General features: G+C 53.0%; 7 protein-coding genes across 7 annotated transcripts; 4 read left to right on the top strand and 3 right to left on the bottom strand.

Annotated features, from left to right (window-relative positions):
* Positions 1–278: 278 nt before the first annotated feature.
* On the bottom strand, positions 279–2137 carry IPI1 (rRNA processing protein). Its single transcript, XM_062943245.1, has 3 exons — positions 1822–2137; positions 1692–1764; positions 279–1639 (listed from the first exon to the last, which is right to left on the bottom strand). The coding sequence occupies exons 1-3, from the start codon at positions 1867–1869 to the stop codon at positions 744–746; spliced, it is 1017 nt and encodes a 338-aa protein (XP_062806320.1). The 5' UTR covers positions 1870–2137; the 3' UTR covers positions 279–743.
* Positions 2138–2161: 24 nt separating this feature from the next.
* QC764_119810 (uncharacterized protein) lies at positions 2162–3088 on the top strand. The gene is made up of 3 exons (XM_062943244.1): positions 2162–2368; positions 2444–2737; positions 2791–3088. The coding sequence occupies exons 1-3, from the start codon at positions 2348–2350 to the stop codon at positions 2896–2898; spliced, it is 423 nt and encodes a 140-aa protein (XP_062806319.1). The 5' UTR covers positions 2162–2347; the 3' UTR covers positions 2899–3088.
* A 547-nt stretch (positions 3089–3635) lies between these two features.
* On the top strand, positions 3636–8201 carry QC764_119800 (uncharacterized protein). Its single transcript, XM_062943243.1, has 3 exons — positions 3636–4314; positions 4902–7299; positions 7351–8201. The coding sequence occupies exons 1-3, from the start codon at positions 3877–3879 to the stop codon at positions 7848–7850; spliced, it is 3336 nt and encodes a 1111-aa protein (XP_062806318.1). The 5' UTR covers positions 3636–3876; the 3' UTR covers positions 7851–8201.
* A 215-nt stretch (positions 8202–8416) lies between these two features.
* QC764_119790 (uncharacterized protein) lies at positions 8417–9187 on the bottom strand (the record flags this gene model as incomplete). Its single annotated transcript, XM_062943242.1, has 1 exon — positions 8417–9187. The coding sequence occupies one exon, from the start codon at positions 9185–9187 to the stop codon at positions 8417–8419; it is 771 nt and encodes a 256-aa protein (XP_062806317.1).
* Positions 9188–10198: 1011 nt separating this feature from the next.
* QC764_0023370 (uncharacterized protein) lies at positions 10199–10735 on the top strand (the record flags this gene model as incomplete). Its single annotated transcript, XM_062940080.1, has 2 exons — positions 10199–10334; positions 10656–10735. The coding sequence occupies 2 exons, from the start codon at positions 10199–10201 to the stop codon at positions 10733–10735; spliced, it is 216 nt and encodes a 71-aa protein (XP_062806316.1).
* Positions 10736–10761: 26 nt separating this feature from the next.
* On the top strand, positions 10762–11787 carry rps30a_1 (40S ribosomal protein S30; the record flags this gene model as incomplete). The annotated part of the gene is made up of 5 exons (XM_062943241.1): positions 10762–10781; positions 10852–10865; positions 10987–11041; positions 11129–11204; positions 11274–11787. 5 exons carry the CDS (start codon positions 10762–10764, stop codon positions 11295–11297), a joined length of 189 nt encoding a protein of 62 aa, XP_062806315.1. The 3' UTR covers positions 11298–11787.
* A 439-nt stretch (positions 11788–12226) lies between these two features.
* On the bottom strand, positions 12227–13951 carry QC764_119770 (uncharacterized protein). The gene is made up of 2 exons (XM_062943240.1): positions 13243–13951; positions 12227–13022 (listed from the first exon to the last, which is right to left on the bottom strand). Exons 1-2 carry the CDS (start codon positions 13708–13710, stop codon positions 12231–12233), a joined length of 1260 nt encoding a protein of 419 aa, XP_062806314.1. The 5' UTR covers positions 13711–13951; the 3' UTR covers positions 12227–12230.
* Between the last annotated feature and the right edge of the window lie 74 nt (positions 13952–14025).

The following is a 14025-nucleotide window of genomic DNA, read 5'->3' as shown; positions in this document are numbered from 1 at the left end:
TTGTTTGGGGCCGGAACTCAATAGAACAAGGACACGACGGCGACGTTGGTGATGTGTACCCGCTCCGGCTGGGTCCGCTCCAAAGTCTCGGCGGCATCGGCGGCAATGGTGCGAAGTCACGGCAGCATTTGGAGATTCTAATCTTCTTTATTGTGGCCTGAGCCGGAATCTGGTGGTATTCTATGGTGGCCAACAGATTTGTTATACACACCTCGTTTGGGCTTGAGGATATGCAATCAAGGGATGGGAACGGATAGGCTCAGGGGTATCAGGAGTTGTTCGTTGCGATGGAGCTCTAGGTATGTTTCCTATGTTGCTGCAAACATGTTTTGGTTCATAACGACAGGCAGCACCTCAGAACATGGCTCGCGGGTTGTCTGGCATCGAAACGAATGCTTGTCACACCACTAACTGCATTGTTCATCCAAACTGTACAGTTCCCAGTCAACAGAACCCGCTGCCTCCATGCCCCAAGGAAGGCACATAACCTGTTCTATGGCACGGGAAAGCAGAGGACCGGCCAGCCGCAGCCTGCAGCGATAAAGAGGCAGGAGGTGAGGTAGAAAGAAAGCAGACACGCATCTGGTTGAAAATGCCAGAAGAAATACCAGCCCTGATATAAAGTGACTTAGCAGCGAAAGCCCAAGCAAACAAAAAAAAGCAGGGTCGCCGCTTAGATCCCATGCCGTACTCCGTAAGTCGAAAGGAATCCGAAAACATCAAAGAACAAACTCCACAAAATGCTAATTTCCAGATCCAGATTCAGGACCATCAAACCCGCCATTCAAGGCTCTCCCCAGCGCAGCTGCAGCCCTCCCAACCGTTCCCCCCTCCTTCCTGGCACCCTCCATACCAGTCGCGATGGTGGCTCTCCATCTGGCATCGAAAACACGCTGCCGCGACCCACGATCGAGGTACATTTCGTTTTCCTCATCTCGTGGTATCCCGAAAAGGTTGAGATATGCAAAGGGATTTGGTGTGGTTGGCAGGCGATATATGTTGTCCCAGTAAGCCGCAGATTGGACAGGAATCGGAGCTTCAGGCTTGAAGCCGACTTCGAGAAACCTGGCGAGAGCTTGGATCTGTCTCGCCTGAGCTTCAGGGCCCTTCTTAGTACCCAGAGTGGCTTTCGATGCCGTCGTCCAGCCTTTGCTGGTCATGGCTGAGCCAACACTGGGATTCCACCCGAGCATGGAGCTGAAGCTGTTGATTGTTTTCAACCAGCCTCCTGAACAAGAAACCACTTCATCCCCTGCCACATCTAGAAGCCAATCCAGGACGTCGAGCGTGTCTGTGCGAATATCTGGTGAAAGATGGGTCATGCCCCCGCGGATGTACATGAGAATCTTCTCCACATGCGCCCCAACCTCTGATGGCGGCAATGCTCGGAACAGCTTCAGAAGCTGGGCGCGTACCGACGTTGACGCATCTGATAACAGCGGAAGCAGCTTGCTCAGGACTCCTGACGTCCCGACTGGATTGTTTGGCGGGGTTGATGATATTTGGTTGGTGATGTAGGCGACGGCTTCGCGCCGTTGGGTATCAGACTTCGCCGAGATACACAATGATAGATTCTGCTTGAATTGTTCGGCCGAGTCTATGCCGTCCGATGTGAGGGCTCCTTGATTGATGTGAATCGCTACGGTGTATTAGCACATGTATAGTAGATCTGGGAATGTGGAGAGATGTACATTTTGATTTGAAGCTGGTGTCTGTGAAATTGGCCGCCTTCGCCTTTTCCCTTCCCACTTTCAACTTGGCTTTCTAGGATGCATCAATCAGTTTGTGTTTCTGGGACTGAAACGACTTGCGATATCGTACATTGAAGTCCCTCTTCTTCTCCCTTTTCTTCCTCATACTCGAACCCATCTTGACGTCTTAAGGTGATGACGACCCTCAAAACTCTCAATATATCAAGTGGCTGGCGCAAACAGCGACGATGTCGATGTGAACGTTGAGATAAGGCAGGGTCGACTGGAAATTTTAGCGGTGAAGCCGGGCAGAATGGTCCGCCCTTCGTTGACAAGCTGTCGCCAATGCGGGGGGGGCCCACTCCCAGCTGGAGCACAGACTCTTTCCGCAGGCAGGGGGTGTGTGGGGCCAAGACCACAGTGGGTCGTCCTGGGGTTGATCGCTGAGAGCTGGCATTTGATGATATGGAGAAGCTTCGGATTCACGTCCACAGTCTCCAGATTCAAAGCAAACAAGGAACTGAAAGAGCGCTCGGCAGCTTCATGGATACACTCATTTTATCTTGATCTGATTTCATGAAACATAGCTCTACGCGCAAGACAAACACTCTGTGTCTCACCGCTCCCCGTCACGACATTGCTCCGTCATAAAAACAATGGCAGACAGCTCGGAAATGGTATGTTGTGTTGCCCAGTCACCTGATGGCATCCAAGATGGCGACCTTTTACCAATCTGACAGAGGACTGGATAGACGGATTTTGAATACATCAGCAAGAACTTTGACCGTTTACTGGGCAAGCCGGGTGTCAAGGCAATTCTAGTCCTTGACCGCGAGACGGGCAATGTGTTGAAGACAGGCGGAAACACGGATTTGTTCCGCAAGGAGAGCTCCGAATCTTCAAAGCCATCGATCTCCAATGATGCCCCAAGCGACGGAGCGGCCGAACCTTCAACTGCTGATAGGGAGGGCGTGGTCGAGCTTGCAACCCTTGTTTGGAATTATGTCGACGTAACAGAACAGTTCGTGCAAGACCTGAATAAGGAGGTGGGTTTTGAGAAGCTGTTGGGTTTTTGCGCTTGAAGCTGATGTTTCTGTAGGATACAGCTCGACTGCAAAGGCTGCGTACCGCCACTCAAGAACTTGTCATCATCACGGACCCCAAGTTCATACTGGCTGTCGCTCATGACAAGCCAAATAGCGGCTGAACAATGAGGAAGCGGGCGAGGAGGGCTGGCTGGTTTGCATCCGGCATTCTGAACATGAATACGGTTCATTCAAACATGGCAGCAGGAGTTGAGGTTATTGGCGTTTACTGAAAACTTGAAATGATACCCCGAGATTACCCTCCCATCGAGGCGGCTGATAATATGTTAAAACTTCCACCGCGGTGACGAACAATCTTAGCAGTTGTGTCAAAGTGAGTACGACACCGCTCAATTCGGACAAAACCGACGGAATCACCCGTATGCTATTCCTGGTCACCCATTCAACGAGAGAGAATCGACGGTGAACCCAAGGGCTACGGATCAAAACCAGCAAATCAGATGTCGCCGTTGACACGTGTAAGTTCCAGGCTTGGTTCAGTCAGCCACGACGAAACACACTAGACCTCGCCTGAGGTCATTCCTGGAATATCAAAAGCTGGTACGAGGGTTTCGAACTCTCAAACAATGCGCATAACTCCCGCGATCCTTGATCCTAATACACCGTGTACAATGTATCTTGGGTGTTTTGGGAGCGTGGGGAGAGCGGAGAGGGGTTCGCCCATCGTAATAACCATCGCAGAATAATGCAGCAAGTTGCGAATCGAAGCAGAGACCTGCCTCTTTGGGTCCGCGATTGGCTTCCTTGTTTCCAACTCATCGCTTGGGTTCCGCGTGGAAGGGCGGCTTGATGATATAACTGACGGACATTAGACCCAGGTTCTTGTATCTCGCTCCCACGCTCCGTGACGTCCGTTTTCGGCCCATCTCAAACAGGTTGTCATCTACCGCCTCAAGGTTTCTACTGCCTTGATATTTGATCTCCTGGTCATCCTGGGTCCCCTCTTTTCCTGTGATCGACTCGGGATCTTTCTTTTTTGAACTCTTCCCAATGTGTCCTGCGAGTAGCCGTCTGGCCGCCACAAGCACAAGCACCACAGACACGACGGCCGGCATGAGTTGGGTTGGCTGCAGTATTGGATGAAACCTGACCACACCGGGGAGTACAGACCCAAGAAGCGGGCACGACACTGCGAGGACACTGCGAGCACATATTACATACTCCGCACCATGCCTTCGTTCTCGATATTGCGAAGATCGCCAAAGGGCCCCAAGAGGGATGATCCCCCAGTGCAAGACGATGCCAAGACCTCGTCAACGCCAGAGGAAAGCGACGTCAGCAGCCCCTCACCACCCGCTGCAAGTCGCATCAACAGCACAACAAGCTCGACACCCGAACCCGAAGCATCCAAGCCGTCAGACGTCAACAATAGAGACGGCAAGAAAGAACGGCGGGGCTTCAACAGAGACCTGTTGCACGACCTTCGAAGCCGACTCGTGGGAAAGCAGCCACCAGCACCATCAGAGTTGACCCCTCAGCGGGGAAGATGGCCCCCAAGACGAGGCACAGCGGTAGAGGTAAGCAAGCCCCGACCCCGACCTCCGCCCTTCCCCAGATTTTCCCTATTGATTGCCGGTCTGAGGAAACCTGCACTGTTGGGTAATCGATAGCCGTTGGGTGTGTCTCTTACCCCTCATTTCCATTGTCTTGTTTGCTCTGGCCAAATGGCAGAAAACAATGGAGAAAAGGGAACAAAGGCAGTCAGTCAGTTAGCTGCCCGGCGAGCGTCCAGTGCAAACACTTGGTTCCAGGTTGTTCTGAAGAGGTGACAACCCGAATGGCCTCTTTCCTGCAGCTTGGAGAATCTGGAAAGCCAAGCCACCGACGGAGGGGTGCACCTAGGATTGCCAGTAGAGAACAGCTCGAAGTGTCGTCACCCCTGAGGGACACCGCGTGACCTCGACGTCTTCCCGAGACTGGTTCCTGCGCCAATCGTACGAGGGCAGACTGGGGACCTTGCGGGACTCCAGACAACCTCAACCACCTCAACAAAGACCTTTGGATAGTTTCCAGACTCCTTCTAACGATACATTTGTCCTTCTTCCTGACCATACTTGGAAGCAATGAGTGTTCCTGGCTGACCAATTCGTGATACACAACCCAGCCCTTGGAGACATCGGTACGGTCCACACCACTTTCACCCCTCTCGCCGCTGTCCCCGCGCTCCCCCATCAACCCGAACAAGCCGCTCCCCTCACCACCTCCGCCTGGTAGCGAACAGGCCCGGTTTCCACCCCCAAAGCCAACCCTCAAGATCGCCCGCATCATGGCCACCCTCACAGACTCGGAGGTTGAGAAGCTCTTCTCGGGAGCACCTCAGTACTTTGCCCGCTCCGAGGGCCACTACACCGGCGCACCTCACCCCTCGGTTGCCTTTCCCTGGGACGAGTCTCTCGAGATCAGGGATCTCACAGACCACACGCAGATCGAAGACAAGGCCTGGGGCTGCGTCACGGCCTGGCCTCACATCACCCGCGATGTCCACGCCGACCGGTCCACCGCCCAGCGGGCCTCGGAGCAGAAACGCCGAGCTCACTTTTACCCCCGCTGCCGCGAGCGGCCGAACATGCTGAGCATGTTTGGGCTGGAAAAGGGCAGCCTGGGATACCAAGCCGCACTGGAGCTGTCGGTAGCAGACGCGCTCCAGGAAGAGCAATGGGGGTTTGAGAGCATTGGCACGAGGACCCCGGTGGTGGTTGAGCAGAGGCAAAAGATGCTGACGTCCAAGGACGGGCTGAGACATATTGAGGAGAGTCTGATCATGGAGCAGCTGATCAAGAATGGGGCGAGGTATACGGAGAAGCACTTGCGGGAGAAGAGGGTTTCGAGCGAACTTTACAATGAGTTGTTCCTCCAGATTCTCCACCCGCCGACGAAGGTGCTGGACCACCGGGATCCGTACAGTCTTGCCGTGCAGATTTCGGCCTTGGTCAAGGTGCTGGCGGCCCCGAACATGTGGATTGATTTCTCGCACGTGGAGTGGAGAATCAGGTTGGGACAGCTGCTGTGGGGGAATGATTTGGGGGATGAGATGGATGATGGGGCTTCGATCGGGACGGGAGGTTCGTCGGGCGACATCTTTGAGGAGAGGTATTGGTTGCTGATGCAGATCTTGCTGGCTTGTGAGTTGCTCATCAGGTTGGATGCAATCACGGAGGGAGACGAGTTGGGAGTGGAGAGTATTCGACCGGCGGAGATTTTGCGGTTCGAGAGAGATGCGAACAAGTCGGTGAAGTGGTCGCTCATCCTTGCAAGAGCTTGGTTGGAAAACATCGAGGTCGTCAAGACAGAGGGCACGGAGAGGTCATCAGACGAGAAGCCTTCTTCTGGGTGGTTGGCTTCGTTGACCAAACGCATGTCTCTGTCTCGCGAACACGGGCATGGACATGGACATGGACATGGCCATAAAAATCACCACCATGATCCGGCCTATCTCATCAGAGGAAAGCACGTGCAGCGTCAGCTTAAGGGCCTGGAGCATTTTGCCAGGAGATTGCGGTGGCCGGATGAGAAGTCCTATGTCTCGACAATCTCTGACAACTGCCGTGCCGTGGTGGAAGGCACTCCGTTGACCACACCCCTCGCCAGTCCGAGCAGCCGAGCCGACAGTCAACGCTCGTCGTATTTTACCGTCCCTAGATCCAATTCGAAGTCTCGTCGGGTGGCATCCAGACGAAGAAAGATCTCGGCTGCACTGCACTCTTCTGGCTGGCTTTCCAAGAGCTATGTGTCCGGCCTGATGTTGCCCGGGGAAGGACTGTGCCATTTCTTGATGGCAACTCTGCTGGAGAACGACCCAGATGCCATGGCGAGGCTGGGCCCCATGGCAAACCTCTGTGCCGGGTTCGTCTACTCTGGCAAGAGCTTCTGGAGCACTGCTTGCATCGTCGGCCGGGTGCTCGCTGCAGGCAAAGGTGCCGTAGAATGCATGGGATGGATTTCGAGTGACGTCACACCTCTTGGGCTTGGAGACGGCTGGGTCAACATCGAAGTCGAAGAGACTGCCGAAGACGCCCTCCATGTCGACAAGAAGGCTCGCCTCTGGGGCAAGCGCGCCATTGAAAACGAATCCAACGTTCTCGGTGACGCCGACCCTTCTTCTGTTCTGCCGGCGGACTTTATCATTCCATTTGAAAACATTTACCGGGACAGGGTCCCGCCTATGATTCACATCGGCTTCGAGGCATTGCAGCTTTGCGCGCCGGCCGATTCGGTGCACACCACACCTAGTGAGAGCAACGGAGTAACACCGGTTTCAGAAGTCAGCAGCCGGCCTCCCGAGATTCATACCTACCCGGCGGCCATTCGCTTTACGGTTACGGATATGGACACGGAGGAGGTGACCGAGCACACCTTCTCGCTGGCGAAGGATATCAACTTTGTGACTGCGCACCCGTGTGTGCCGTCGCAGCACGTCAAGATTATGAAGTCGCCAAGCAGCCCGACTATTCGGCAGGTGGATTTGAATGGTGATGGTAGTGGTAAGGCTGCTACTGTTCTTGGTAGGTTTCTCTGTCTGTCACTCCTATCGTTGGTAACTAACAATCCGGCAGGCCATCCCCTTCACAAGTACTTCGCATACACTGCGCTCCATCTCTCGGACCTGCTATTCTCCAAGAAAGACTTTACACTTGAAGCTCTGCTGGGTGACTACTCCAACGCCCCTCACAAACCAAGCCAGACACCTGCTTCGTCCTCCCCTCCTGCAGCAAAATTCCTCGTGGTAGACTGCATCACTGGCTTTCAGCCCCAACCGCAAGAACACGAGATCCCTCTGTCGCCGGTTATCAGCCGGTCAGACAGCTACAGCATGAACTCCCCTCTCTCCCCAGTTGGAGGTACTTTTGAGGGAAAGCTGGAGAGCGCCTCGAAGAAGATGCACAGCGAGAGTAGAAGACGGCAATTCGGCAGTGACATGGAGATGTTGGCTCGGGCGATGTGTGCAGAGAGGGGGTGGAATGTGGTTGTTAGTCGGAGAAGAAGAGGCTGTCTGGCATGCGCGATTAGGGAGGCGGGAGCGTTGGGTTGGAAGGTGATTTTGAGAGTGGACTGAAGATGGGCTAATGACTATTGATGGCATGCTACGGTTTGGAGAAGAGTGTAGGAAGAAGAAGGGCAACACTTGCCCACTTTAAAACATATCGAGTTTAATTATCAGTTGGGGTTTCGGGGAGGGAGTTTTTATGAGTCTATTATTTAGGTTTTATAGGATTGAACATGATGGTGTTGATACCCGATTTTGGGTCGGTTTTGCTTGAAGGTTTGGACTTGATGGCAACCACCGGACAACTCAGCATTTTGTTAAAATACGAGACCATACATACAGTGTAAGGATATGTTGAAAAGGGGTTCAGATTTGGTATGTGTATATTTCTGGTTGCCCTGAATGAACACCACTCGCCAACCCGCTGCCACAACCTGAAACACACCCACCACTGATTGACACCCATGCATATGCTCCCTCAAACCAATTCATAATAGTCCAATGCTTCATCCATGCCTGCCTCGTACTCCTCTCATCCATCAAATCACGCACCTGTCAACGCCACAATTACGCCACACCTATTCCCAATCCCAACTGCAACCCTCCACCCCTTTCTCAAAAGATCAAGACCACCCCTAAAGATCCCCCCCTTCAAGCGGCTTCTCCCCAGGTAACCTCGCCCCCTCAATCTCCTTCTCGGTCACACTCTCCCAATCCTTGGCGTCAATCCACCCGATATACGCCCTATCCCCAAACCCGCCCACCCAGTAAATCTCCGTCACCACCAACCTCACAAAGTGGCTCTCGTGAATCCTATTTCCCGGAAGCCAGTACTTCGCGTCCGGATGCGTGTTGGTGTAGCAAGTCTGAACCAGCTTGCCCACATCACTCTTTGGGTCGTCTGCTCCGGGGATGGGTTCGAGATACCCCATCAGGGAGTACCGCGGGAGAGCGGCGGCGCTGTAGGATTGGGGCTGAACGGGGGGTTCGGAAGAAAAGGGGTTGAGATGGGAGAGGAAGGACCTTGAGGGAGGGGGGAGGGGAGGGGGGGTCCAAGTTATGGCTAGGGAGAGGTTGGCGTTGGCTGCGTTGCGGAAGGTGGAGGAGATGTTGAGGGACAAGAGGGTCGGGTTGGAGGGTGCGAGGGGGTCACAGGCGGAGATGTATTCCATTAGGGCGTGGGGTTTGCCTTCAATTCCTGGGGGGTTGCGGGACGAGGTGGTGGAGGGGAAGATGGTCGAGATGGTGCCTAGCGGGGTTAGGGTTAGGATTCGGCGGGCGAGGATGGCGGATTCGCGGGCGGTGGGGATCTTGAAGGCATTGCTGCTGGGGGCGGTTGAGTCCTTGGGGATGGAGTAGGCCGAGGTGAGGGGGAGGAGGGTGGAGAGGAGGGTGGTGGGTTTCATTTTGGGGGGGGTTTTGTGGTTTAATGGAGAGTAAAAGATGAAGAGGGTCAAAACAGAAAGGGGAACGATATCAAACAAGAGGGCGGTCTTGTAAAGGGTCTTTGTAGCTCTTGCCTGCCAATGGGGTGGGTGCCAGTGCGGAAGCGGGTGACCTTGGTTGTACCAACCACAACCCCGGGCCAAGACTATGGAGTCGAATGATCAAGGGTTGACGTTGGCGGGGGATTGGGGAAGAGTGGAAACACAGCTGCAGAGGCGAGGGCCAAGACTTCTTATCAATCTGATCTGATAATCCCTCATCACCTCGACTGATGGTGAAATGTCCCAAGCTGGACGAACAACTGGAGGAGACTTGAGATAGAAGTGTCATTGGCTGAGAAGAGTTCTATTATCACGTAAGGCCAAGTTAACCTCAAGCTATTGAGGCTTTCTCCATCTTGGCTGAAGATTTCTTAGCAGTTGGGTCCTTGGCTAACATCCAGTTGAACTGGGCTCACGGTGGCATGTGCAAGTCTCGATTCACAACAGCTGCCGTGAAGGCGGTCGTCCATTCTTCGATGCCACTCAGAAGGTCCTCGATGATGGCAATGTCAAAGTCCAACGTTATTTGCTGTTGAAAGACAAGTTGCGGTGGTGGTGGGTTGTCGAGAGAATGAAAGTGTTCAACTAAAGAATATGATTGCTTGGTGATATGGGTGAGGTCAACTTCTTGACAGCACAGGGCTTTGACGCCATCCAGTCCCGGGGTTCCCTGGAGGAGATGAAGGTACGTACACAAAGTCTGTTCAGCCAAACCGCCAAAGCTCACGCGCTGACGGAGAACAGCATGTGCAAGTGTAAAATTGGCCCTCGTTCGCTGGTTGAAAGCATTGTGTGCAAGTGTTCGATGGATAGTAGTCCAGGGCGAGCAGACAGGCCCATAAAGGCGAGCCGAAGGGGCAGAATGATGTAGGGTAGTCACGTGTGGCTCACGTGAGCTTGGGCTCTGTCACCAGCGCTAACAACAACACAATGGGCTCTGACTTGGAAGCACCCCCAACTTCCAGCAATCGCTGGCAAGCTTGGGTGATCTCCTCTCTGATCATCCTGTTCTTCTTTGCAGCTGTTGTGATCACATTCAACATATGCGGCAACCCTTGCCACAAGCGTTGGCCGGCCATGTGAGAGAATCGAGCCACGTGACCATGTCCCCTTCGTTCGGCGAGCTGATGCTTTTGTCGCTTCCACCAAGCCGTTCATCATCTGTGGCAGGTGTGATGGCTGATCCGTGCGCAAATCCCCCTCCAGGTGGATCATGCCACACGCCCGGACCACAAGCTCGAACAGCTCTCCAGCCACATAATACACCCACAGCGCCATTCACCTGTGTGGACTGCGCCACGCAACAGCAGAGGTCAGTCATTTCAAAGCCCTGCGGGGTAGGTCGCCACGCCCACAATTCCTTAGCTAATCAGCCTAATCCACACAGAAATCGACAGCATCGAGTTGCGAAACCTTCCTCAGCTGCGTCCGCCTCCCGCTCCCATCCAAGACCCCGACTTTGAGTAGTTAACACCCATCGCAAATCATCCAAAATGGGAAAGGTTCACGGAAGGTACGATAATCTTGACTTGGTCGAAGGTATCGCGATGATGGACTGATTTACTGACTTGTTCTCTCCTCAGTTTGGCTCGTGCCGGTATGTCTCTCTCCCCGCTGTCGACCCCCACGACGACAACCTTGCTCGAGAAGTTCTTGTCGACAGCAGTGCCTGAACGGCTATGGATCGAAACACGGGTTCTGACGGTTCTGGGATACAGGAAAGGTCAAGTCTCAGACCCCTAAGGTCGAGAAGCAGGAGAAGAAGAAGACTCCGTATGTTCCACCCCCGCAATTTTTCCGACTTCAACCCATGGGTGGGTTTTGACCAAGACGGAACATTCATTCTGACACCTGAAATAGCAAGGGCCGTGCGAAGAAGAGACTCACTTACACTCGCCGTTTCGTCAACATCACCTTGACTGGTGGCAAGCGCAAGGTCAGTACCACCATCCTGAACAGCAAACCATCACCATACAAGGGCCCTGGGCTGACAACACAACTACAGATGAACCCTAACCCCACTGCTTAAATTACCCAACCACCAACACAACGATGAACCTTTCTCGATACCCTGTTCGCGGCTCCTTCTGAGTTGAAGCAAGATTGGTCACCAGCAGCGATGTCGGGAGCTTTTGTCTTTGGGTAAGGACCAGGAGAGGAACCAAAACTGGGAGACATGGGAATCTTTTCATGATGTTATGGATTGATTGGCTTTGCGAATCATGGGCGAAAGAGAAATCTGGCAGCTTGGGAGAAGGTCGTTATAATCAAGACCAAGCCCCGAACCATCATCATGGGGGTCATTTAAATCATGGCTTACACACAGCATGGGATGTCATTTTTGCACGCTTTTATTTTCTTTCGGCAAACGGGAAATGGTATATCTGGGTCTATTTTCTTCTTTGCGACATTGATACTGCCTACCTGCCTATAGCGTGTGACGAGACAGTCAGATATGAGAGAAGCTGCTGTGTGTCTTCTATCCTGCAAGCCAAATGATACAGCCTGTTTACCAGCCAAGGAAAGCTACGTCAGTGAGCTGGAAATACCAACAAGGAAGGGAAGGGATCCTTGGCTATATACTTGCCTGTGACTTTGTGGTTTACGGGCCCGGATGCCATGTGTATATATTGAGAGTCACCTCCACCACAAAATAAGTGGCACACAAAAGTAGGTTTACCCATCTGGACCACATCATGTCTTGAAGCATAATTACTAGGCCTTTCAAGATAGTTAACAGGCCTTCAAAGATAGTTCATAGGCCCGTTGATTTGCTTTAGAGGCATGGTTTATAGTCTGATATGCGTTAACTTACTTTTGCTGTGCCAATTACTTTGTGGGGAGGGTGCCACAGAGTGCCAGTAAGCTTGCAATTACTATATTGACGCTTTTCCGTACAGCAAAAGAGCTATTTCTATGAACAACCCGCTGGAGACAAAGGATGGTCATTAACGCCGCAGTCTCACCTCCTCGGCCCCCTGTCCCTCCTCCCACTATTCAAACTATCCCGTCCCAGGCGCGAATTCTCTTCCTGTTCCTGGCGCGACAAAAACATGCGATGCGCAAGAATGGACAGACAGTACTTCCACGATTGAGCAGACATCTCAACCCGCCTTGTCTCTTTGACCCATTTCATTTTCTCGTCGAGCAAAAATGGTGGCCAATGCTCCTTCTGGAACACGCCGAGAATGTCGAAGAGGATGAGCACATAGATGCCCAGCCGACTCTCCACGTTCATGATCTGTTCGAATCCGTGTTTGGTGGCCTCCCAGTTGTGCTCGGGCAATATGCGGGCCCCTCCACGAACCAGCCAGAAGAGTAATTTGACTGATTCCAAGTCAAATGGCCCTTTCAAGAACCGATCGGGAATTGGTGTCAAAGGGTGGAGGTCCAGATAGCCGCCTTTCGGGCCCTGCGTATTCGTTCCGATCTCATATTCGAGTTTCGTTGTGTTGTTAAACGGGCAGGCGTCGCAAAACTCTTGCCAGTCTTCGTCGAACCTCTCCCTGATCTTCTCCACTTCTCGCTCCCTGTATCCAAGTTCTTGCTTCTCTTCAGCTCGCTGGTCTTTGTTGGCTTCCGATCCCTCTTGTTTTGGCTGTACCTGGGTCGGCGGTTTCCACAAGATACACGCCGCTTTTTCCATGTGCCTCTCTGTGCGCTCTTGGCGACACCAGACCTGCTGGGCTTTGAGTATGAAATCAACATTCATGTAGCGCGTGTCATGCATGAGACGCGCAGCAAGCACATTGCCCTATAGAAAGACGTGTCAGCGCTGTGTTCGGTCAAAAGGGGATGTCATAATATGGAACGGCTGGGTCGAGATGTTAAAAAGTAGGATAGCATTGCTCAACCACACCTCCAAGGATCCTTGAAACTCTTTCAAATAGCCAACCGGTTTCGAAGGATGGCTAAGAGGGCAGCAAGCTTTTCGGAGACACGCTTCGCTAATCAAAATAGAGCATAACACTGACCTGGAATTTGGGGTCCCCGGGAAACTGTTCAGGTTCAGGAGGGCTACCAATAGTGCTCCTCGGCCGGCCGAAATACATATCCCATGTTGGGCCGAATGCCGCCACAGCCATTTCCAGTTCGAATGATCTGTCTGACAAGAGACCTCGAAGAAACCTGCTGACCCTCAGGAGATGCAGGTTCTGTGACCTGACGGCTATGGGCCAGAGCATTTCGGGGGGTAGCGACTCGAGCCTAGACTTCGGTGGGAAGGACTGCTTGTACCGTTTGGAAGACCTGGATGAAATATCGTCGACACTATCGTGGCCGTTCTCCTCCTCTCTTTTCCTTCGGCGCTCCTCCATCAAGCTTTGAAGCTGCGCAGGGTTGGGGGGCTGCCACTTCGGCTTGCGACCGCGGCCCTTTACCTTGATAGGCGTGAGGGTCAACGGCCGCCGGCGAGGAATTTTGTTAGAAGATGCGCAAGTCATAATGAGCACTAGTCAGAGGAATAGTGGCGATATGGGTTGGATTGGATGATACCAGAGAAAACTCGAGGTGACGAAGGGCTTCAACCGAGTTTGGCAGATGATTTGACCTGAAGGGGACTGGTTTGGAAAGAACTAAAAGCACCCTCAGTGAGGAGGTTGCTCATCTCTGTCAGGCTCTGACCCGTAGCTGACAGTCAAACACCTTCTTAATGGTTTCCCTCTTCGATGAATCCTCACCATCAGAGTCACTAGTTGTTGAGAGATACGCGTTTACGCCATTTGCTCGTGTTCTGTTTATGAACTTTACTCAGAAGG

Source organism: Podospora pseudoanserina, chromosome 1, assembly GCF_035222485.1.
Source record: "Podospora pseudoanserina strain CBS 124.78 chromosome 1, whole genome shotgun sequence".
NCBI lineage: Eukaryota > Fungi > Ascomycota > Sordariomycetes > Sordariales > Podosporaceae > Podospora > Podospora pseudoanserina.
The sequence above is the reverse complement of the archived record's forward strand: the minus strand, read 5'-3'. Positions and strand labels throughout refer to the sequence as shown.

What these genes read in the sequence shown, in the direction of transcription:
- QC764_119810 (XM_062943244.1), top strand. Translation starts at nt 2,348, where the DNA reads ATGGCAGACAGCTCGGAAATG. An exon ending in TGGCAGACAGCTCGGAAATG is followed by an intron (nt 2,369 to 2,443) that starts GTATGTTGTGTT and finishes AGGACTGGATAG; the next exon opens with ACGGATTTTGAATACATCAG. An exon ending in TGCAAGACCTGAATAAGGAG is followed by an intron (nt 2,738 to 2,790) that starts GTGGGTTTTGAG and finishes ATGTTTCTGTAG; the next exon opens with GATACAGCTCGACTGCAAAG.
- IPI1 (XM_062943245.1), bottom strand. Translation starts at nt 1,869, where the DNA reads ATGGGTTCGAGTATGAGGAAGAAAAGGGAGAAGAAGAGGGACTTCAAT. An exon ending in AGAAGAAGAGGGACTTCAAT is followed by an intron (nt 1,765 to 1,821) that starts GTACGATATCGC and finishes GATGCATCCTAG; the next exon opens with AAAGCCAAGTTGAAAGTGGG. An exon ending in CACCAGCTTCAAATCAAAAT is followed by an intron (nt 1,640 to 1,691) that starts GTACATCTCTCC and finishes AATACACCGTAG; the next exon opens with CGATTCACATCAATCAAGGA.
- QC764_119770 (XM_062943240.1), bottom strand. Translation starts at nt 13,710, where the DNA reads ATGACTTGCGCATCTTCTAACAAAATTCCTCGCCGGCGGCCGTTGACC. An exon ending in CCGGGGACCCCAAATTCCAG is followed by an intron (nt 13,023 to 13,242) that starts GTCAGTGTTATG and finishes GTCTTTCTATAG; the next exon opens with GGCAATGTGCTTGCTGCGCG.
- QC764_119800 (XM_062943243.1), top strand. Translation starts at nt 3,877, where the DNA reads ATGAAACCTGACCACACCGGGGAGTACAGACCCAAGAAGCGGGCACGA. An exon ending in GACGAGGCACAGCGGTAGAG is followed by an intron (nt 4,315 to 4,901) that starts GTAAGCAAGCCC and finishes TACACAACCCAG; the next exon opens with CCCTTGGAGACATCGGTACG. An exon ending in TAAGGCTGCTACTGTTCTTG is followed by an intron (nt 7,300 to 7,350) that starts GTAGGTTTCTCT and finishes ACAATCCGGCAG; the next exon opens with GCCATCCCCTTCACAAGTAC.